Source organism: Myotis lucifugus, unplaced genomic scaffold (genome assembly GCF_000147115.1).
Source record: "Myotis lucifugus unplaced genomic scaffold, Myoluc2.0 scaffold_722, whole genome shotgun sequence".
NCBI lineage: Eukaryota > Metazoa > Chordata > Mammalia > Chiroptera > Vespertilionidae > Myotis > Myotis lucifugus.
The window spans coordinates 183744-208064 of record NW_005871770.1 but is presented as its reverse complement, the minus strand read 5'-3'; the positions used below and the strand labels follow the sequence as shown (position 1 = coordinate 208064).

At 39.8% G+C, this 24321-nt stretch overlaps 1 protein-coding gene and 1 non-coding gene across 6 annotated transcripts in view; both read right to left on the bottom strand.

The window, feature by feature from the left end:
• BLM (Bloom syndrome RecQ like helicase) overlaps positions 1-24321 on the bottom strand; it is a 74157-nt gene that overhangs the window by 28516 nt on the left and 21320 nt on the right. For all 5 annotated transcript variants that reach the window (XR_002826955.1, XR_002826957.1, XR_002826956.1 and 2 more), the window contains 6 exons: positions 22079-22270; positions 19044-19162; positions 17742-17855; positions 14916-15014; positions 14547-14695; positions 1575-1681 (listed from right to left, as the gene is read on the bottom strand). Coding sequence is in view for 2 of the 5 variants with exons in the window: in XM_006105760.3 (XP_006105822.1) it covers positions 1575-1681; positions 14547-14695; positions 14916-15014; positions 17742-17855; positions 19044-19162; positions 22079-22270 (780 nt within the window). In the remaining 3 variants the exon portion in view is untranslated. The remainder of the gene's footprint in view (positions 1-1574; positions 1682-14546; positions 14696-14915; positions 15015-17741; positions 17856-19043; positions 19163-22078; positions 22271-24321) is intronic.
• On the bottom strand, positions 14254-14373 carry LOC111823841. The gene has a single exon (XR_002826959.1). It is a non-coding gene; the product is annotated as a U4atac minor spliceosomal RNA (small nuclear RNA).

Here is a 24321-nt window from a genome sequence, read left to right as displayed (position 1 = left end):
AATCAATTTGAACCACACTTTGATCATGAAACGACCAGAATGTGCCAGAAGACACGGCAAAGTAATTTTGCTTCATGATGATGCACCATCACACACTTCAAAACCAGTTAAAGACACGTTAAAAGATCTTGCCTGGGAAGTATTAACCCACCCGCCGTATTCACCAGATCTTGCTCCTTCAGATGAACCACTTGTTCCAATCGATGGCACATGCACTTTCTGAGTAGCACTTCAAAACTGGGAAATTCGGTCTCTGAATGGTTTGCCTCAAACCAAGAAAAGTTCTATTGGGACAGTATCCACAAAATACCTGAAAGATGGGGGAAATGTGTAGCTAGCGATGGACATTACTTTGAATAAAGCACTTTTGGTGTTTCTCTTGAAATTATCTTGTTTTCTTTGATTACAAAATCCGCCATTATTAACCGGTACACCTAGTATATAGTATGCTAATGGACAGAAAAATGCATTCAAAAATTAATGGAAGGAAACAAACCAAAAAGATAACAGTGACTTGTCTTGAGGTGAGGTTTGTCTTTTGCTTCCTTCTCCTTTTTGTTGCTTTCTAAATGTTCTTCAATGAGCATGTATTATATTTATTGTTGTTTTTATGTATTTATTTTTTAAATCAGAAAATAAAGGTATCAAGAAAAAGCCATTTCTCTGTGTCAGAGCCAAAGGTATAGATTTACACACTATTATGCTATTTATATTAGCTGCCAGGGAGAGGGAAATTACTAACTTTTTCATGGTCCATCACTGCGCTGTTTGATTTCTTCAAACCAATATGTATATTAAGTTTTAAAAAATGAAATAAAGATGTTTAATTTCTCCATGGAAAGTGGGTTACATGGGAAACTACCATTAATCTCAGAATCTCATTTTAATTATTATAGTTTAAAGGCAGACACACTTGGGAGAACACAATGAAACAAAGACCTGTATAATTCACACAGATAGAAGCCAGAGTTAAGACACTGAAACCATCCATTATAAAATAGAGATGTAGGAGGAAATATTTAATATTTTTTTTTTGGTTAGGGTTTATTTTAAAACATATTTTTTATTGTTAGGGTTTATTGTTATCAAACCGAATGAGATTTCACAATATTCAGAACTGAGGGAGTTGAGATATTCTGCTCTATAAATAGCAAATCAGTGCTATCATGAGAAATGTTTCTTATGCAATTTTATATATTCTACTAGAGGCCCGGTGCATGAAATTCATGCACACAGGGGTGGGGGGGTTCCTTGGCCCGGCCTGCGCCCTCTTGTAGTCCATGAAGTCCTCGGAAGATGTCCAACTGATGGCTCAGGCCCGCTCCCCAGGGGGAACGGGCCTAAGCTGGCAGTCAGACATCTTTAGTGCTGCCGCCACCACCACTGCGCTCGACAGCCGTGAGCCCAGCTCCTGCGTTGAGCGTCTGCCCCTGGTGGTCAGTGCACATCATAGCGATCGGTAGTCCTGCCGTTTGGCTGATTTGCATATTAGCCTTTTATTATATAAGATTGTGGTACTAAGAAGACATGTATTTATTACTTCTTGACATAATTCATCACATGTCTGTACTCACGTGGGTGATGCTTCCTGATCCATTCTAAGCAATCAAATGCTACCTTTTTAGGCTTCTTTGGTAGCACATAGTATTTCAGATTATGTCTGTTAAAGCTCATGGTAAACCTAAAAGAAGTCCCAAACATAAAATTTTGTTACTATGAGAAAATACAGTTTCAGCCACCTTCAAAAATTAAATGCTGATGTTCCACAAAGCAAACCTAATCATCGAGTTGTGTTAAATTGAATATTGCCCTGGCAGCTTACATAATAGAACAGAGAAATGGAAGTTGGGTTAGGGGGCTAACAAAATGAATGGTGACAAGGAGGGAGTGTCTATGGGACTAGCTGACAAGGAGCTAGGACTGTAGAAGAGAACACATGCAGATAAGCCGAGAGCCCAGCCTCCAAGATGAAGATGACTAAGAGCAGAGATGACTAAAACATTATTTAAAAGATTAAGAAAATCAGCCCAGCCAGTGTGGCTCATGGTTGAGCATCGACCTATAAACCAGGAGGTCACGGTTCGATTCCTGGTCACAGCACATGCCTGGGTTGTGGGCTTGATCCCCAGTGGGGGGTGTGCAGGAGGCAGCCAATCCATGATGATTCTCTCATCATTGATGTTTCTACCTCTCTCTCCCTCTCCCTTCCTCTTGGAAATCAATTTGGAAAGCAATTATTTATATATATATATATATATATATATATATATATATATATATATATATATATATATATATATATATATCTCCATATCCATAAGAGAAATCATATACGTTTTCCCAAATGTTGACTGTGTACATTGAGGGGCTAATTGCCGGGCAACAAAAGGTGCGTGGGCCACGGTACTTTGGCTCTGCGTCCCGGAGAGAATGTGGGTGACGCTGAGACAGATGTGCTCTTCTCTCTCTCCGGTCTTTTGCCCTTGGTATCCCACTTCCTCTCTCCCACTTCCTCTCCATTATCTCCTCTCTTGAACTTCAGTTTCTTCTGTGAATTCTTCCCTTTTGTCTCTGATCACCAATCCTAAAAACAACAAAAGCTTCCCTTGACCCAATACTGTACTGCTGCTGGCATCCCACCTTCCTTTCCCTCCAGTGGCAAGTTTCTGGGAAGACACTTACGCTCCCAACCGACGAACCACACACTGCGTTTCTTCTCATCACTTCCATTCTGGCTTTCCCGTTACCATTCAACGGAAATTGTCTTATCAAAGCTTTTACAGCTAAAGAACTGTTACAGGATCCTTGGCCTGCAGGGACCCTCCACTGCCCCAGGTTCCAACTTCTCCGCAGGAAGAACAAGTTAAATTTAGAGCACAAAGACCTCCCCGTGCCTGGGCTGATGGTGAGGAGGCTGCTATTACAAGGGTGTGGAGATCAGAGGGAGGCAACCACTGGCTCTGTTTTTGTATCTAAATCCAAGCTAGCTGGGTCCAGGTTTTGTTGCCACTGGTAGGATAAATGTGTTTAGTTTTAGGACTAAAGAATGCCTTGCTGTGGAGGGCAGCCACGCTCCTGAAGTGACTGCTGTACAGGTAAGAAGGCCACGCAGGAGGCAGTAGTAACCTTCACCTACATTTGCTTTTTGCATTGGTTTCTCAGACCAAATCCTCTCTGACCTCCCAGTCACGCCACGTTGGCTATCCTTGCTGAAAACCCATTAGCTCTCAGAGTTTTGCATTCCCTTCACCTCTCTGATCTCCCCACCTCCATCTTTTCTTCCTTCGCTCACTCCCTAAGTGACAATCACCCCCGCAATGCTAGGCTCTTCTCTTCTTCCCCTACATCATCTTCTTCAGGGACCACACTTTCTTTAAACTGCATCCAAATAAAGGGTGTCCCAAAATTCACGCAAGAAGTAATTTTGATAGAAAACACAGGTTTATAATTAAACATTGTAAATTTTTTATCGATTCATAAAGTATACAGTATAGGGTTATGTATGGAATAGCACATCGGGTAAATGGCCTCCACGGCTTTGCTGGCACATACGCAAAGCCGTGGTCTTCACTGGTCTTCACTGCCCCAGCTCCTGGGCCATAATTGGTACTTGGTAATGCTTATGAAATTGAAGGGATTGAAATCACAGGGCAACAGATATTAGAATCTGATTCAATAAACCAAGTAAAATTAGGCTTTTATTTTTTGTTGTTGTTAATGCTCACGCAAAATTCAAATCTTGCGTGAATTTTGGGACACCCTTTACCATTCCCACGAGTCCCAACTTTTGCTTCCAGCTCAGACCTCTTTTCAGATTTCCAGCCCACAATCCAACTTCTTTTCACATAGGTGGTCTAAAACTGTGCATGCGTGCCCCCTAGGGGGTCACAAAGACTTTCTAAAAGCACAAGAGCAAAGACAATTTTAAAGGAATCAATTTCCAGGTCCTCCATTCTCCATTTTCACATGTAACTTTTGCTAAAAGACTGATCTGAGAATGCACCTGCAGTCCAGGCATCCTGCTGGTTTCTCCTGCCCCATTTTTTCCCTTTCACAATTGTCCTCCCACTTTCTAAAAACAAACAAACGAACCCTACTTTTTTTTTAAAAAATATATTTTATTGATTTTTTACAGAGAGGAAGGGAGAGAGATAGAGAGTTAGAAACATTGATGAGAGAGAAACATCGATCAGCCGCCTCCTGCACATCTCCTACTGGGGATGTGCCCGCAACCCAGGTACATGCCCTTGACCGGAATTGAACCTGGGACCTTTCAGTCCGCAGGCCGACGCTCTGGCCACTGAGCCAAACCGGTTTCGGCCGAACCCTACTTTTGACTCATTCTGAACTTTACTACCCTGCACTCTTCCAGATGCAAAAACTTCCAGGACATTAAAAAAAACAAGTCTAGTATGGGTATAGGTAAAACTTTCTTTAGTCAAAGAAACTGAAACCGCTGGTGAAGCTTCGTGTTTGTTAAGTGTTTTACATATTTCTGTTAAGGGCAGGGTCTGACATCAGGAATGAGGCATTTCAGTCTCTAGTGGAATGTTCTGGTTTCAGATACAGAGGAAGGTGGTGGGAGTGAAGATGATTTTTACTTTATGACCGTGCTTCTTCCTTCATCCCTGAAAACTGTCAGAGAATGCATTACTCTGAGTCAAAACCAGCCCTCTTATATCACTTGTACAAGACACCCAGAGCTTTCTTTTAGTGCTTGAAATGGCAGAAGCATGTGTAGCAAGCAGATTGTGGCGAAGAAGGGGGCAGATAAAAGTCTGATATATTCAAGGACTATTTTGATTGTTCTCAGTTCATTACTTACAGCCACTGCCACAGCAAAAGGAACTGCAATTATGATAAATTCTGGCATTAAAAAAAATTGCTCAGGCCTGGCCAGTATTGCTTAGTGGTTTGAGCATTATCCCATGCACCAGGAGGTCACTGGTTTGATTCCCGGCCAGGGCACACACCCAGGTTGCTGGCTCAATCCCCAGTGGGGGTTGTGTAGGCAGCCAATCAATGTACCTCTTTCATCAATGTTTCTCTCTCCCCCTCTCCCTTCCTCTCTCTCTAAAAATCAATAAAAACATATTTTAATAAAAAAGAATGCCCTCTTTGCCTTTTCCTACATTTTACACCACACTTTATTAGAACAATGTTTCATGCATTAAAGAAAGCTGAGCCTGGTCAGTATGGCTCAGTGGTTGAGTGTCAACCCAGGAACCAAGAGGTCGTTGGTTCGATTCCTGGTTAGGGCACATGCCAAGTTGAAGGCTTGATGCACAGTAGCAGGAGGCAGCCAATCAATGATTCTCTCTCATCATTGATGTTTCTATCTGTCTCTCTTCTCCCTTCCTCTCTATGAAATCAATAAAAACATATTTTAAAAAATCTGAGTCAAAAAAGAAAGACAGTAGCAATGCTGGTGGGAATGTAAAATGGGCAGGCACTTTGGAAAATAGCCTGGCGGTTCTCAAAAGGTAAAAAATAGAGTTAGCACAAAACCCAACAATTCCATTCCTCGGTCTATATCCAAGAGTCAGGAAAACACAGGGCCGCATAAGAACTTGTATGTGAATGCTCCTAACAGCATTACTCATAACAGCCAAAAAAGGTAAACAATCCCAGTGTTGACCAATGAATAAATAAAATGTGATATACCTATAACAACGGAATATTCTTCAGCAATAAACTTTGAAAACATTATGCTAAGTGAAAGAAGCCATATTGGATGATTCTCTTTAAATGAGACTAGAGGCCCAGCGCACGATCAGGGCCGATCTTCCCTGCTGCCTGCCACATCTGCCACCACATACCCCCGGTTCCCAGGCTGGGGGCAGACCCCATGGTGGTCAATGCACGTCATTGCCAAATGGTTGTTCCACCATCCGGTTGATTTGCATATTACACTTTTATATATATAGCGATCCAGAACAGGCAGATCTAAAGACAGAAGGTAGATTGGTGGTTGCCTCGGGCTGCTAGGGTGTGTGAGGGAAAGTGGGATTGACTACTAATGGATATGGGTGCTTTTGCAGGGTGAGGAAAACATTCTAAAATTGATGTGGTGCCCTAGCCGGTTTGGCTCCCAGGCTGGGGGTGGACCCCCTGGTGGTCAGTGTACGTCATTGCCACTGGTTGTTCTGCCATCCGGTTGATTTGCATATTACGCTTTTAAAGACAGGAGGCAGCCAATCAATGATCCTCTGTCATCATTGATGTTTCAAAGTGGGATTGACTACTAATGGATATGAGTGCTTTTGCAGGGTGAGGAAAACATTCTAAAATTGATTGTGGAGATGGCTGTACAACTCTACTAAAAACCACTGAATGATACACTTTAAATACGTGAACTGTATGGTATGTGCATTATATCTCAATAAAGCTGATATATTACAAACATTTGGCATAAAATCTGAAATTTTTATTTGTGGCATAATTGAGAAATGTTTACTAATTTAGTCAAACAGACTACTTTTACTAAAAATAAGAAAATGACATCATATTAGGACAGAAAGCTGTAGATCTCAAATCCAATTAAAACCAAAACAAGTATCTCTACAGCAAATAGACTGCTAAAATCCAGCAGATGGGCCGCTAACTAAAAGCAGCATTCCCACAATTTGTTAAAATGAAAAAGATAAGTCTCTCTGATTTTATTACATAGAACAAATCTGACTCGGCCTGCTGGAAAGCAGCATGTTTGGAATTACCAGATATTGTAGTTAGAGGCAGTTCTCATCAAATGATAAATGGGTAACTGAAATGTGGAATGCCCCCAAAATGGAAGATTATTCAGCCATAAAAATGAATGAAGTACTGATACAGGCTACAACATGGAAGTCCCTTGAAAACATTATGCTGAGTGATGGGGAGTGACTGCTTATAAGACCGAGGTTTCTTCTTTGGATGATGAAAACGTTCTAAACTTAGATTTGGGGGATGGTTGAACAATTCTGTGAAAATTCAAAAAACCCAACTAAATTCTAACCTTTAAATGGGTGAATTTTATGGTGTGTCAATTATATCTTAATAGAGATATGATTTTTAAAAAAGAAGTTTGGATTTCATTGTATTTCACTAAGGGGGTTGTTGCCATTAAAATAAAAAAATATTATCGGGTCCAGGGTGTCAAACTCATGTGATTTTAAGTGATGTGTTAGGAAATGGAATCAATTAGTGCTCAGCTCGTGTTGCTTTTGGAACTGAAATACTTGTCATGAGGATATGTACTAGTTTATGTGAATTATAAACAGTCAAAATTTTCTTTTTTTATATATAAGAAAATAAGTCTCATTCGGCTGATTGGTTTGGCAATGAAAACTGGATTTGCCAATTAGGTTACATGGTAGTCATTTCCCATTATTTGAAAGAGCTAATCAGTAGCCACAAAGTTTTGACAAAACTAATTTAAAAGCCTATCACAGAATAAAAAAATATGTCAAAAATAGATTAGGAAAGGTCTTCAGAATATATTGGATATAAGGTTCATTTATGTGAAACAGCAACAATATCTAATAGTCATTGGGTAAGTCTTGGTAAGGCATTTTTTAGGGTATATTTCCCAGAAAAAGTAAAGTGAGTAACTAATGATCTGACTTATTTTTGCCAGTCACATGGTTTATAAATCTTTGCTTTCAACAAAATTTGGAGGACTTAATTGAGTTGTCGGTTGAAATATCATTAAAAATAATTTCTCATGACAGATCATTATGTAATTTTGGCATATGTGTCAGAAGGAATTCAAATAATTGAGTGTTATTACTACAATAAAATGCTTTCCCTTCCCATCCACGTTTTTGCAAGCAATGTTTCTCAATGCTTACATTTATAAAAGAAATTTAAGCCACCCGGCCAGCATGGCTCAGTAGTTGAGCATCGACCTATGTTCAGTTCCCTGTCAGAGTACATGCCCAGGTTGCGGGTTCAGTCCTCAGTGTGGGACTTGTAGGAGGCAGCCAATCAATGATCCTCTCTCATCATTGATGTTTCTCTCTCTCTCTCTCTCTCTCTCACTCTTCCTTCCTCTCTGAAATCAATTATATAAATAAACTAGAGGCCCAATGCACAAAATTCGTACAAGGGGCTCTGAGGGCTGAGGCGGCTGCTGCCTTGCCCCAGGGCCCTCGCAGCCCCGGCTTTGTCCAGAAGGTCGTCTGGAATGTCATCCAGAAGGTTGTTTGGCCATCTGGTCTAATTAGCATATTACCCTTTTATTATTATAGATTTGAGCCAACTGAATTCATCCACAGATATATGAACTAATTGGGAGGGGGAAAAGTCCTATCTTTATTTAAAGTTACACATTCTCCATCAAAATTTATGCTTAAGAAATTTTAAAAATATATTTGAACTGTGCTCACAGCCATCGCCACGCTGCCATCATAAATGCCAGCCAGCCTCTAGCACTAGGGCTCCAGTCCGAGGAGAAGGGGGAGTTCTCTTGAACTCCAGTCCAAGTAAGGAGTTCTCTATACCAGGGCTCTCACAAAGCGGAATGCCCACAAATCACCTGTGGTAACATACCATGGAAGCAACTGGCTACCAAAGCCACTAGCAAGAGTGTGCCCTCGACGGGAGGGGTAAAGAAACCTTATGGTTACAGGCCTGGTACTGTGGCACTCTGTGAAATTAGACCTTATCGGAAGTCCGCTGAACTTCTAATTCGCAAACTTCCCTTTCAGCGTCTGGTGTGAGAAATTGCTCAGGACTTCAAAACAGATGTGCGCTTCCAGCATGTAGCGATTTGGTGCTTCGCAGGAGGCGCGAGGCCTATCTGGTTGGCCTTTTGAAGACACCAACCTACCCATGCCAAACGTGTAACAATTATGCCAAGAGACACCCACCCAACACACTGCAATGTGGAGAATGTGCTTAAGAACCCACTATGATGGGAAATATTTCATTTTTTTAAAAAAATTCTCTTCCTGTTATCGGTAGCTCTGAACGTTAGATATTTGCTTTCCATGGGGTTGAAAGGTACCTAAGTATATGACTGCAAGTGGAAAACAGGGGACAGAAATCAGGTATTGGCAATTTTTCCATTTTCATTTGTGTGTGATTTTTTTTTAATGTAAATGCTGGGACATAAAGCATTCATGCAAGTGAAAATGTTTCAGTGAACAAGTTTCAGCAGTTCAACTTTGTTAGTTAAATGTTTCTGGACAATGCCAACATTTGGATTTTTAAAAAATAAGTAAATTTCTCATTGATGGCAACTAAATGGTGTTTGTAGCATTTTTATGATAAAGTAGATTCCATCCATTCACTCTACTTTTCTAAGTTTCCTACAGGCAAGCAGATGTTTTAAATGTGGTCTGTGTTATTCCTGTAAGTTTGCTATTAAAATACATTAAACTTTAAAATATATACATATTTGTAAGCTATTCTGATCAGTTATGTGCTACTAATAATCATAGTAATTCAATTCGGAAAAAAATTTCGGTATAAGAAATTTAAAAACAATTCTTAATATATAAACTTTTTTTTTTTTTTTTGCATATGATACAATAAGCAACAAGACTTCATGCATGCCCTAGCTGGTTTGGCTCAGTGGATAGAGTGTCAACCTGGGGACCAAAGGGTCCTGGGCTCGATTCCGGCCAAGGGTACATGCCCAGGTTGAGGGTTCAATCCCCAGTGGGGGGCGTGCAAGAGGCAGCCGATCAATGATTCTCTCTCATCATTGATGTTTCTAGCTCTCTATCCCTCTCCTTTCCTCTCTGAAATCAATGAAAATATATTAAAAAAAGAGACTTCATGCATAAAAATATATTGCCTTAGAATAAAATTCTATAGGAAACTGAAAGAGAAATATGTGCTCAAAGAGAAAAAGGAAAAATGTAAAGTATCTGTTAAAGAGGTAAAAAAATTTTAATGTGTTTTGCAAGTGGATGATGTAGGTACAGAACTGCTCTCATATATTAATATTCTACGGAATACATTTTAAAAGTTTAGGTAACAATTTTGTTTTAAAATGTTAAAATAGACCACATTTTCTTTATTTAAATTCATGTTGAAAAATTTCAGATGTCAGGTTAAAAATGTACAAGTGGTACAGCTTTTCAAAATTCTTTTAGGAGGCACATGTCCAAAGAAAGTATAAAGACACCAAGATCTAAAATTAAATTCCTTATCCATTCCTTCTAATCTTCTACCCTCCTGCTAGTTCCATTTCCCAATATCATCAATGGAACTAGCCACCTGCACCAGAAACTGGTATAAACTTTCACTATGTCCATATTTCTTACCCCATCAGCTGCCAGTCTTGTTGATTCTACTGTTTTATCTCTTGACTCTGTCCCCACCTTCCTTTTCTGCTGTTGCCACTATCATCATCTCTCTCTTAAATGGCTGCACTAGGGTTCCTAAAGGGCTGTCCTGCCTCTAAACTGTTCCTCCACTCCATCTTCTATCGACTGTCAGGGTGAGGAAAACATTTTAACCAAAAAAGCCAAAACGTAATAGCCAAACAGCTCCAATCAAGCCACCTCCCAGGTGAATGTGCTTATAAGACAAATCCAATACTTGAGCAGTATGATATGCAAGACCCTCTATGATCTGGCCTCAAGCAACCTTTCCAGGGTTATCCCTTCTCTTTATTTCTCCACTTATCCTATGGATTATTCACCATTCCTTGGGCCTGACCTGTATTTTCTTTTTTTCTTTAAATACATATTTTTATTGGTTTCAGAGAGGAAGGGAGAGGGAGAGAGAGATAGAAACATCAATGATGAGAGAGAATCATTGATCGGCTGCCACCCACACCCCCACCCTGGGGATAGAGCCTGCAACCCGGGCATGTGCCCTCAACTGGAATCAAACCCTGGACCCTTCAGTCCACAGGCCGACGCTCTATCCACTGAGCCAAACCAGCCAGGGCCTGACCTGTATTTTCACACCAAAAACTTCAGCCCTGAATTCTCACTTTTCTTCTGTTAAAATGCCACTCACTTGCCACTTCACATCCAGTAGGATGAATACAGTAAAAAAGACATACAGTAACAAGTGTTGGTGTGGATGTGGAAAAACTGCCACCCTCACACACGGCTAAAGGTAATGTGAAATGGTGCAGATGCCTTGAAAACCAACCTGGCAGTTCTTTAAAAGGTCAAATGTAGGGTTACCATATGGCCCAACAATTGTTCCCCTAGATATATGTCCCAGAGAAATAAAAACACATGTCCACATGACAACTTGTACACAAATGCTCATAGCATTATTCCTAATAGCCAAAAAATGGAAACAACTCAAATATTCACCCCATGATGAATAAATAAAACGCAGATTATCCATACAATGGGACAGTCGTCAATAAGAAAGAAGTACTGATACATGCTACAACATGGATGAACCTTGAAAACATGATGGTAAGTGAAAAAGGGCACTCACAAAAGGCAACAGAGTATATGATTCTATTTAAATGAAATGTCCAGGACAGGCAAAAATCTAGAGATAGAAAGCCGATAAGCGGTTGTCTAGAGCTGGGAAGGTGGAGGATGCTGGCAATTAACTGCTAATGTGTATGGAGTTTCTTTTAAGGGAGACAAAAATGTGCTAAAATTAGATAGTGGTGGGACTGCACAACCCTGTGAATAAACTAAAAAAATAAAAAATTTTAAAAATCACAGAATTATATACTTTAAATAGATGAATTTTTAGATATTGACATTATAACTCAATAAAGATGTTTAAAATTTTTAAAAGACCACTCATCCTACAAAACCCACTTCCTTTATAAAACCCTGTCTGACCCCTCTTCACTAATAGTTGTTACTTTGGGTTATAGTTAATCTTGGCTTTCTGAGTTCCTGCAGTAATAATTTACACTTCTAATCACCACTGACTTCATTCTGCAATTTGGAGAGAATTTAAAGGGTGCTGAAAACAGATTGTTTGGGTTTAAGTCCTTACTCCAGCGCTCGCTAGGTATGTGACCTTGTTCAAGTTGTTTAATTGCTGTGCCTGTTTCCTCATCCATAAAGTGAGAAAAATGGGAGGATCTACTTCCTAAGACTTTTGTGTGGATGAGTTAATACACAAAATGCCAACAATAGTACCCTGCACACTGTAGAGGCTAGATGTGTAAAAGTGTTAGCTGTTATTACTGTTGTATTATTACATTATTATTGTTGTATTAACTGTCCATATGTTTGTCTCTTCCTCAGTTCGTATTTCTCGGTCCTAAGGGAAAGGGAAAGTTTATTATCCATCCTTGTATTTCCCAAAGAGGAAGAATAACATCACAGATGAGCATAAGGAGAGGAGCATGGGAGCCATAGCTCCAAACCTTAGGATAACTGCCTTCTTCAGGGTCATGACACATCAGCAGTTGGGCAAATTGAATGCAAACAAAGGGCTTACTGGCAGAAAAGAAGAGCAGGAAAAAATGTATCAGAAAGTGTTCATTAAAATTTTGTACTTCCACTAAGAAATTTAAACCTCCCCAAATATAGAAGTACCAAATATATTAAAGAGTCAACAGACTTGCCCAAATTTTCACATTTTACCCACATTTACCCAAATTCCTCCATATGTTTCATTTATTCATTCTTAACAAGTGCCAATTATGCACCGGGCACCACATGCTAGACTCAGGAAATGTATAATCTATTGCTTTTGCAAGGAGATCTCCTCACACTACTAGGAAAAGATATTAAAGGTGTCTGCTTCTAACTATATTTGTGCAATGTTTACTCAAGCAAAACGACAAATTCTATACTAACAAAAAGTTATTCAAAAGGTGAATTGAGCCCAGCCGGTGTGGCTCAGTGGTTGAGGGTCGACCTATGAACCAGGAGGTCACAGTTTGACTTCCCGTCAGGACACATGCCTGGATTGCAGGCTTGATCCCCAGTAGGGGCGTGCAGGAGGCAGCCGATCAACGATTCTCTCATATATATATATATATATATATATATATATATATTAGAAAAGGCTAATTGAACTGAACTTATATGATTTAACTGTCGGGCATCTGGAAAATATTACTGATCAAAAGGAACAGTAGATTGCTTCTCGCATAAATTGAAGGGAAAAAAGCTAAAAATATTGCCTATCTAAAAAAAGAAAAAGCTTTCACAGACCAATGCAGTACTTGTAGAAGCGAATTTCTAGTATGTAGGTTATTCACTAAAACCTAAAGTATGACACCTTAACTATCATGCAATGTTTATCAATTATGGAAGCAAAATATACTTCTCCCCAATTTTATACAAACTCCCCTCTGCAAGTGAAATCACACACAAAAAACTGAGTACCTGGAAATTCTTGCACTCAGGAACGCCAGTTTAGCCCTGGCCGTTAGAGCGTCAGTGCTTAGAGCATCAGCCCAAGGATCAAAGGGTCCAGGTTCAATTCCCAGTCAAGGGCATGTACGTGGGTTGCAGGCCCGATCCCAGCCACATTGATGTTTCTCTCTCTCTCTATCTCCCCACCCTCCCTTCCACTCCCTTTAAAAATCAATGTATCCACGGGTGCGGATTAACAAAAACAAACGCACGCCAGTTTAATCTGCAAAGGTCTTTGTAGCTACCTTAATCTCATGACCCCTCATATCCTTCATGTGGCACTTCCAGTTCTTCTTATAACCCACTGAGAGATGCTGCTATTGTTTTTACCATATTGATAGAGCCAGCTTATTCTCTTTATTTCCAAATGAACAAAAGGTGCACTTAAAAAAAAAATCACCCCAATATATTAGTCATTCCTTCAGGCTTTCCTCAAACTCAAACACCCATTAACAAATTGGAAGGAAGAAATATTGTAACCTTGGTACACAATAGCTGTTAAGTAATTATTTGCTGAGTGAATGAACCTATCAGAGAATGCGCTTGTGTCTACAAACTCATGCAGAGATACAAACTAATCCAGTACACCCTATATATGCGGGGCATTTTACTGTTGTGGTTTTTATTACTGAATAATTATGGATTTGGTGCCAATAAGAAGCCCTTTGCTGTTGAGATGGAAACAAAGTTAAAAAAGCTGTTATACATAGTTTCTGGACTATTTTCAACATTCTGGGCGTCACTGGGACTCCAGAGAAAAAGGACAAAGCAGGGTCATTGGTTCATTGCATGATGTATATTCTAGGATGTATGGGAGCCAAAATCAGGTAAATAAAAGCTAATTTATTACTGGGACGATCCCAGGGCTAACAGGAACAGCATGAATTTTATCCCTACCTACAAAATAGGTAACAAGAGAAAGTTTTCATTTCAGTAAGTGAAGAAAAGCCCTTAGGGCCCTGGTTCCCAAATTTTGCTATATATTGTAATCACCTGGGGATTTTCTTTTTTAAAGGCGTTAGCAGTACTGCCCTCACTATACCCTAATTGGACAGTAACGCCACCCCAAGAAAAGGATGGTTCACTTAAGGATTTTTAAAAACCTACTGGTTTCCAGCCCCCAAATTCTGAGCTAATTGGCATCAGGCACAACCTGGGCACTGGGATTTTCAAAGCTCCGTAGATTATTATAATGTGTAGCAAACTGAGAACCACTGCCCCAGGGTTCGAAATGCACGACTTTCAACAACTTACACCTGAGGCCTGAGGATCTTCAGCTGAGTGAGGATGTCCTTCTGCACCCTGGGATTAGCTGTGGCAGTGAGAGCCATCACTGGAACAGAGGGAAACTTCTGGCGAAGCATATTCATTCTTTTGTAATCCTGACGAAAATCATGTCCCCACTAGTTGAGAGAAAAACCCGCTTTTCAGACCATTTGAATCTTTCGTTTATACAAAGCAAATACTGCTCACCACATTCAGGACCACCTCAGTGAAATAGAATATTCTTCAGTGAAATAGAATAATTCACCCAATGTTTTTTCTCTCTTTAGTTCTGAAAATATATATACTGTTGGTGGTATACATTTATCAACATTTCAAGACATAAAATATAGTATTTACCTGACTGACACAATGTGCTTCATCAATAACAAACCGTGCCAAGAGCTTCCTCTCATACAGATTCTCCAGGGTAGAAATCAGCCTGTTACTTGCACAGACCTAGGTCAGAAACGGATTAATTAGACATTTAAAAAGATTTAAACATCACCTCACCTCAAGGATTCTGTAGTCTTTAAGTTCCACTGCAACTTAAACTCCATTAAAACCTTCAGAGAGAACTGGTTCTTATTCCATTACTAGAGGCCCAATACACGAAATTCGTGCAAGAGTAGGCCTTCACAGCCCCAGCTGCCCGGCGGCCCCCGCCTCCACCCCCCGCCCTGCCCACTGGTCATTCTGGAAGGTCGTTCAGCCATCAGGTCTAATTAGCATATTAGCTCTTTATTATATAGGCTATGAAGAGAATTAGCAGAAGTGATAGAAAATAGCAGAGACATTTTAGGATGTTTAGCAAACAGTTATGTATCAGGTCAGTGGTTCTAAAACTTTGGACCTCAGCATACCTGAGGGCCATGTTTACACTGGGAACAGTGCTATGGATGCGTTACCTGCATGCTTGTTACTTGGGGAGGGGAATACACACACACACACACATATATATATACATATTGTATGTATGTATATATTTCATAGCTCTGTCCATGACAGGGCCTAGAAGCAATGACATCTGGCACCCTCATCTTAACAGGCATGTCAAAAGGACACAGAGGCCAGTTCGATGAAGCTCTCCCATTGGCCAAATTAGAACATCAAATTATATAACAAAAATAGATGCTAGCCTACTATATAAGTTAAAATTCCGTAATTTCATACTAATATAAGTAAATATATAGGTAAAAGGGAAAGCTATTTGTTATAGTAAAATGCCAACTAATTAGAAAAATCATCATTTGGCAGCCATTATAGTAATAACTAAAGGGGAATCATCAATGCATGATAAAACTATTAGGTAAAAGTCTGATGAATAACAGGATATTTACACAGTTTTAGAATATCCCACAACAATTATCTACTATTACAAAGGCAGAAAATAACCAAAAAAACTTACATTTATGACAAAAAAAGAGAAAAAAGTAATTTTACAGTGAAGAAGTCTGGCAGACACCACCTTACCTAGGTGACTAGGTTAACTAACATCATCAATAACAGAATAAACTGACATCAAATGCCTCCTGATAGGATGCACTGAGAACTTATCACCACTTCTGATGTGCCTGCCAAGATGAATAACTTGAATCTAATCACTAGGAAACATAAGATAAACTTAAATTGAGGGACAGTTCTCAAAATAACTGGCCTTCACTCTTCAAAAGTATCAAAATTGCCCTAGCCAGTTTGGCTCAGTGGATAAAGCATCAACCTGCAGACTAAAGGGTCCCAGGTTCAGTTCTGGTCAAGGGCACATGCCCAGGTTGCTGGCTCAATCCCTAGCGGAGAGCGTGCAGGAGGCAGCCAATCAATGATTCTCTCTTATCATTGATGTTTCTATCTCTCTCTCTCTCCTTCTCCCTTCCTCTCTGAAATTAATAAAAATATATTTTTTAAAAATTGTCAAAATCATGAAAGACAAATTATTTAAAGAGACATGACAACTAAATGCATATTCTAGGAATTTCTTTTGCTATAATGGACATTATTAGGACAACTAGTGAAATTGAAGTTCATAGACTAAATAATAGTGTTGTATCAATGAAAACTTTCTGATTTTGATCATTATACTGTTATGCAAGAGAATTCCTTGTTTTTATGAAATGCATGGCGAAGTATTTAAGGTTAAAAGGATATATCATGTCTACAACTTACTTTCAAATATTAAAAAAAATAGAATGATAAAGCAATCACAGTAAAAGTTAACATTTGGAGTTTCTGGGTGAAAGTCATACAGGAATTCTTGCACTATACTATATACCAGAAATATGTCAAAATTGAAAAATGTATGTATTCTAGTGAGCTTTTAGGAGATAATAGAAAAAATATATTGGTCTCCACCCCAGTGTCTGGCACAGAGCTCCTGAAATCCTTGCAATTTCCTAAGTGATAAGAGCGCTAGGAGCATCTTTTTACTCCAGAGTCGAGTCTGGGGGGATCCTGGGTGGGGGCTGGTCACCACCAAGACCAAGCCATTATTAGAACCTTGGAATTTGCAGCGCCACCCCGCATCCTCCAGACAGGGGGAGAGGGGCTAGAACTAGATTTAATAATTGATCGTGCTTGCATGGGGGAGCCTAAATCAAATCCCCAAAGTATGGGACTCAGAGTTTCCGGGTTGGCAAACACATCCGCACCAGGAGGGTGACACCCCCAACTGCATGAGGACAGAAGCTCCTGTGCTCTGGACCTCCCCAGACCTCACCCAGCATTTTTCTTCATCTGGCTGTTCATCTGTATTTTTATCATGTCCTTTAGTAAACTGGTGAACTTAAGCACTGCCCTGAGTTCTACGGGCTGCTATAGCAAATTAATGGGAACTGGGAAGGGAGTCATAAGACCTTCTGATTTATAGCCAAATCAGAGAAGTTATGGGTGACCTGGATGGAATCAATCGGGTTGGACTGAGCCCTTAACCTGTGGGACCTGACACTATCCCTGGGTGGGCAATGTCAGAACTGAGTTAAATTATAGGACAATCGGCCGGTGTCACAAGAATTGCTTGGTGTAAGGAAAAAACCTCCACACACTGGATGAGGAGAAGGAAGTATTCTATGTGAGGAATAAAGGAGAGGAACAGAGGAGGGAAAGGCTGGATTTTCCATACTCAAGAGGGAGAACTGAATTGTTTTACTAACACAGCTCTCTCATATTTTAAAATAATGATAAAATACAAACCTTCTCTGGAGTAACATACAGAAGTTTTATAATTGGGTCTTTTTTTGATAACTGGAGGTAAATACTTGTAGCTTCTGAGTCGGTCTTATCACCTGTCAGATATGTAGCTGGAATCTAAGTATTAAAGTAGTAAACAATGTAAATTTTACACATTAATCTGATTTAAGCTTATATTTATCCTTAGTTTTTATAAATATTTTACAAGTTACATGTCAAACCTATCAGAGGAAAGATAATCTCAATGTAATAAAAATAACAATAAGCACATAGTACATTTTTTAAAAACCCTTACTAACTACAATTTAAAATATTCTTTTCATTGATTAATACTTTTTCTTTTTTCGCTTTCCTTTACTTCCTTTGCTTTTCATGTTTGTAAGTAATATAAATATGAATTCAGCATCCAAAAGTATAGTCCTCATGTATAGCTACATTCTTTTTTAGGTAAATGTGTATTCAGGGTTTTAATGGGTAACAGTGATGCAAGGGCCATAACATCAGGACTGACTTAACAACGGCTATCATCACTGCACTAAGACATTCTTTGGAAGAAGAATCAAACCAGCGGTCTTGTTGAAAAAGGTAGTGGTGCCCTAGCCTGTTTGGCTTAGTGGATAGAGCGTCAGCCTGCAGACTGAAGGGTCCCAGGTTCAATTCTGGTCAAGGGCACATGCCCGGGTTGCTGGCTGGATCCCCAGTAGGGGGCGTACAAGAGGCAACTGATCAATGATTCTCATCATTGATGTTTCTATCTCTCTTTCTCCCTCTCCCTTCCTCTCTGAAATAAAAAAAGAAAAAGAAATCCAACATAAAAAAAAAAAGAAAAAGGTAGTGGCTCATAACCCTGAAAATAATTGTTTGATCACAATATGCAGGATTTAGTAGAATGAATCCATATACCATTGTAATCTCAGCCAGGAGGAAAAAGGACACACGTGTGGGTACGTGCATGTGTATGCATTTTAAGACGTTAAGGTAGTAAGATAAGAACTATGCTGATCTGGCAGTAATAAAAAAACCCTCCTTTCATATTAAATAAAAAATTTTTTATATCAGCAAAGTACAAGTTAAAAGTTCTTACTAAAATACATTCTCCTAGAATAAAATCAGATGGAAGGTTATCTGTATGAGAGTTTTCAGACTTGAGCTTAAATGTACAACTTAATGTAATAGCTGTACTTTATTCTTATAATTCACAAACTATTAAATAAAAAGGCAGCCCAGAGTACTAAAATATAATTATTTTTAAGTTATATTTTTATGAGCATTTTTATTGTAATTGGTAGAATTTTTTTAACTTACATCCAATGAAGTCAGCTTTTGGACTTGATCTACGATAAGTGACCTCAAGGGAGAAATGACAATCGTGACCCCAGGAGAAACACAGGCAGGGAGCTGGTAACACAGACTTTTACCACCTCCTGAAAGAGAAATGACAAAGAAATACCTGTCAGGTCCTATCTTGAGAGCATGAAGGCAAAAGTTACGAAGTAAACCACACACAATATTTAAGATAATTAACAGAATCCCAAGTGATATCCCCTATGGTGCCACAATTTGCCATATTCAAATGAGTCAAAATACTTAGACAATTTAAATGTGTAAAGATTATCTTTCAGGACATCTCATGTAGGTACATATGATAGCAAAAGCAAGAATCAGGGCGGAAAGCTTAAATGCAATAGAATTGCTCTAGAAGTCTACTTGGGAAATCCAAATGCAGTATAAAAGGCACTCTAGTTATGATTCTAGGATTAAAATAATTATCTATACTAATAAAAGGGTAATGTGCTAATTAGACTGGGAGACCTTCCAGACAAAGCCATGGTGGTGGGGCCGAGGCAGAGGCGGTTAGGGGTAATCAGGCCTGGAGGGGAGGGCAATTGGGGGTGATCAGGCCGACAAGGGGGGGGGCAGTTTGGGATGAGAAGGCTGGTGGGGCGGGGGGAGCCATTGGGGGCGAGCAGGCCGACAGACAGAGTGGTTAGGGGCAATCAGGCAGGCAGGCGAGCGGTTAGGAGCCAGTGGTCCTGGATTGCGAGAGGGATGTCTGACTGCCAGGTTAGGCCCAGCAGTCGGACATCCCCTGAGGGGTCCCAGATTGGAGAGGGTGCAGGCCGGGCTGAGGGACTACCCCTGCAGCCGCACGAATTTCGTGCACCGGGACACTAGTTTCATATATTTCATTTTAAAGAGTTAAAATGTGATAAAATATACAATATTAAAACCCACAGTTAACATGGTTTAGTATTTCTTTGATGATCCAGAGGGCACTTCTAGAATCTCTTTTGTTAAACCACTAGTATGAATACTCTCTGTACTCTTTTTTTTTTTTTTAATTGATTTTTTACAGAGGGGAAGGGAGAGAGATAGAGAGTTAGAAACATCGATGAGAGAGAAACATCGATCAGCTGCCTCCTGCATATCTCCCACTGGGGATGTGCCCACAACCCAGGTACATGCCCTTGACCGGAATCGAACCTGGGACCCTTCAGTCCGCAGGCTAGAATCTCTTTTGTTAAACCACTAGTATGAATACTTCCTGTACTCTTATCCATAGGGTAATATCCCCAATCTTCCTTTGAAGTAAAGGGTAGAACTATATTTGTGTGCATTAACAGAGGATGAAGAGAAAGAAATTTCTTTTGAGATCAAAAGGTGGGGTGGGGTGGGGATCTCTCTGCATGTAACTCTAATTCAAAATGGCAAGACAATCAGTACACATTTAATGGTAACTGAAATGATTAATCCCTAATTTTCAACTTCATCAGCCCACTAATAATAGAAATTTGTGCTAGGCAGTTTCTAGGACTTCGATTTTTTTTTTTTTTTTATTAAACAAAACAGTCCATCTTTTCTGCATGTGTAGTAAATAAATTTCTCTTTGGTATTTATGTGTAAATGTCATGGCAAGACCAGGAAGCTGAGTTCTAGTTTCAGTTCTACCACTTAATAGGTTATGTGACTTAGACATGCCATTCAACCTTATCACGCCTCAACTTTATCATGTCCAACATGTACTAGATCAGTAGCTTACAAATTTTGTCGAAAATAAACTACACACACACACACACACAATACCAAGAGGTTAAATTGGAGTGGAAGGACACATAAACACCCACCCCAGCCCTGGCCAGTGTTGCTTAATGGTTAGAGTGTTGGGCCTTACACTGAAGGGTTGAGTGTTCGATTCCTAGTCAAGGGCACATGCCTAGGTTGCAGGTTCGATCCTGGCCCCAGTCGGGGTGTGTGCAGGAGGCAACCAACCGATATGTTTCTCTCCCTTCCATTCTCTATAAAAGAAATCAATGAAAAACAAATATCCTTGGGTGAGGATTAACAATAACAACAAAAACACCCCTTTGAAACCCAAAGGACCATGGGAAGCCCCCCAAAACCAGTGGATGACCCAGGGTCCTTTCCTGCTTTAGTTTTGGAGTACCAACTTGGAGTGGACACAGAGCACAGAGTAAACAAGTTAATGAAACAGGAAATGATTATTAATCGAACATCACCTAAATTTTAAAATCAGTTTGAAAAAACTTCAGATAGCCAGATAATACGATTAAACAATGATGGCAATTACTAACTGCTTAAGGTCACAACAAGGAGAATAGACGGCCTAGGGAAGATTACATGTGCAAGCACTGAAACTCCAAACTCCCCCTGGTTCTTATCCTAACTGCTTATTTAATAGTCTGACTTGGATGACTATAAATCATTGAACAGCTGTTATAAACGTTTACAGCACAATGAAAAGTCCTGGATCTCTTCAAAACAGGCCAAGGAAGAACTATGCTAAATGCTTTTCATTTAATTCTCGTAACACTCTGTGAGGCAGGTTCTTTATTATTATCCCCAGTGCACATGTGGGGTCCAAGGAACGAAGTGCCTTGCTCAAGGTCACTCTGCTAAGAAATGGCAGGGCTGCGCTTTGAGTCCAGGCCACCAATCCAGAGCTGATGGTTTTAACCACCATAGATCACTAGACTGTCACAAATAAACTGCCAGAAATGGTCACGTCTCTATTCCAGTCCTACATTTTTATTCATGTTCCAGACTAATTTAGACTAGGAAAAGAAAAATCCCCAAAGAGAAATTCTATATCAGTTCAACACGACGAGCTTTGAGTTGAAAATCTTAAAGGGCTATAAATGTTATCATGTCAACAACTAGAACAGAGGGTATGAGGTAATACACTTTCTTACTATGGCATGGGAGGTTTAGAGGCCCATAAATGATAGAAATACTGTCGGTGCTCTTTTTATTTCTAGTAAAGGGCTTTCATTTCACATCTGCCAATGGATTCCTGCCAACTCATATCTAAAAATACATACCAGTGGGCATTAAGATAAAACAGTCTTCACCAAGCAGTGCAGCATTGATCGCCTCGAGCTGATTAGTTCGAAAATGATGGAGACCAAATTTTTTATGAAAAATCTTCATCATTTCTTTTGTATGAGGAAAATTAAGACGTTGGAAATGCTCGTGATTCAGATTTCTGGATGGTAAATTTTGCGTCGACTGGTCTAAGAAAATAATCAATGTTCAGAAAAAGCAGTGCATTAATGTCACAAGTCAGTTTCAGCGTTTACTCTGCCCTGCATAATCACTGACATGCCTTTCCCGACAGCAAATTCCTTCTTTAACCATGTACCGAATTTCCTTCCATATAAGTGTCAAGGCCACCAAAAACTTCCTAAGGGCCAAATTCAAGTCTTTCCTTGGTTTTTCTACAGCACTACCACTACTCTATTTCCTCTTTCCTCTCCTCTTTTAACTGACCTTCGAGACATCTTTGGATTTAAATTCCCTTTCTTGGTTCCACTTCCTCCACCTGCCCCTGAAAGTTGGAAGTCTTTCAGACACTGGGGCTGGGATCTCTAGATGCTCTTTTTTGGAATTTTCCTAGTCCTATGATCTTCAGCATCACCTGTGTGCACAGAAGGCAGAGATCTCTCTAAGAACTGACTGACCCGCCCTGACCGGTTTGGCTCAGTGGATAGAGCATCGGCCTGCGGACTGAAGGGTCCCAGGTTCGATTCTGGTCAAGGGCCTATACCTTGGTTGCGGGCACATCCCCAGTAGGAGGCGTGCAGGAGGCAGCTGATCGATGCTTCTCTCTCAGTGATGTTTCTAACTCTCTATCCCTCTCCCTTCCTCTCTGTAAAAAATCAATAAAATATATTTTAAAAAACAAACAAACAAAAAAAACTGACTGATCTACTCCTAAGTTCCAGTCCTATATGCATCTACAGTTGTCTGCAAGACATTTCTACCTAAATGACTTACCAAAACTGTAAGCTCAACAAGTCTTGAAATAGCCCTCCTCAGCTTTTCTCCAAATCTGCCTGTCTCCTGACTCCCCTATTTCTGTTAATGGTGTCATATTTCCCAGTCACCCAGTCAGAAAACTCAGTCATCTCAGCTTCCTGATTCTTCTTCCACAATGTCACTCACTTCTGCCCCCTGCTCTCCATCTTTGCTGTCGCAACTTTGGTTCAACACAGAGACTTAGAGCCCACGCCAGCTTTGGCAGTTACTCCAACCCCAACGCTCAACTATCTCAAGATAATTGCGAACGTCAAGTATGACACATTCTAACAGCATACAAAAATAAACCCATTAAAGGTTATTTAAAGGTCAACAGTGTAACTATAAGAACAACCTCCGTGGTATTAAGTCATCAATAACAAAAATAGAGAGGGCTGTACTTTACAGAACGTTGTACATCTACACTTGTTTGAGTTAAAAAAAACAACACTTTGTGATAACTTTATAGGATTGATGTAAGGTTTTAAATTAATTTTGGCTTTTCTCTGCAGCCTTTACAGTGGCTAATTTCATTCCTCCAAAAACTTCCCTCACTAAACTGTGAACTCCAAGAGGGCAGGAACTATTCATCATTTATCCATTACCAGAACCTAGAGCAGAACATGCACATAGTGGGCACTCAATAAATATTTACTGAATGAATTAAAAGGAGTCTAGGCCAAAAGAAATAATTTGATGATTTAAGAAATGTAACTTCACACAATTTACAACAGCTGAGATCTGGAAACAGCCCATCCGTAGATAAGTGGATAAAAAAGCTGTGGTATGTTTATACCATGGAATACTATGCAGGAGTAAAAAGGAAGAATCTCTTACCCTTTGAGACAGCATGGAGGGACCTGGAGAGTATCATGCTAAGTGAAATAAGTCAGTCAGAGAAAGACAAGTATCACATGATCTCACTCATATGTGGAATCCAATTAACAAAATAAACTGATGAACTGAGTGGATCCAGAGACATGGAAGCATGGAACAGAGGGCGGAATCTCAAAGGGAAGACGGGGAGGGTATGTGGATGGAAGGTAATAAACCAAAGACCTTTATGCACAGATGCATAACTCATGGACACAGACAATGGGGTGGTGAAGGCCTAGGGAGGGGGGCGAGGAGGACTGGAGGGAGTCAATGGGGGGGGACATATGTAATACTTTCAACATTAAAGATTTAAAAAAATAATAAATAACAACAACAAAAGAAATGTGACTTGAAATCTGTCTTCAACTGCCCTGTATTTTAATATTTTTGA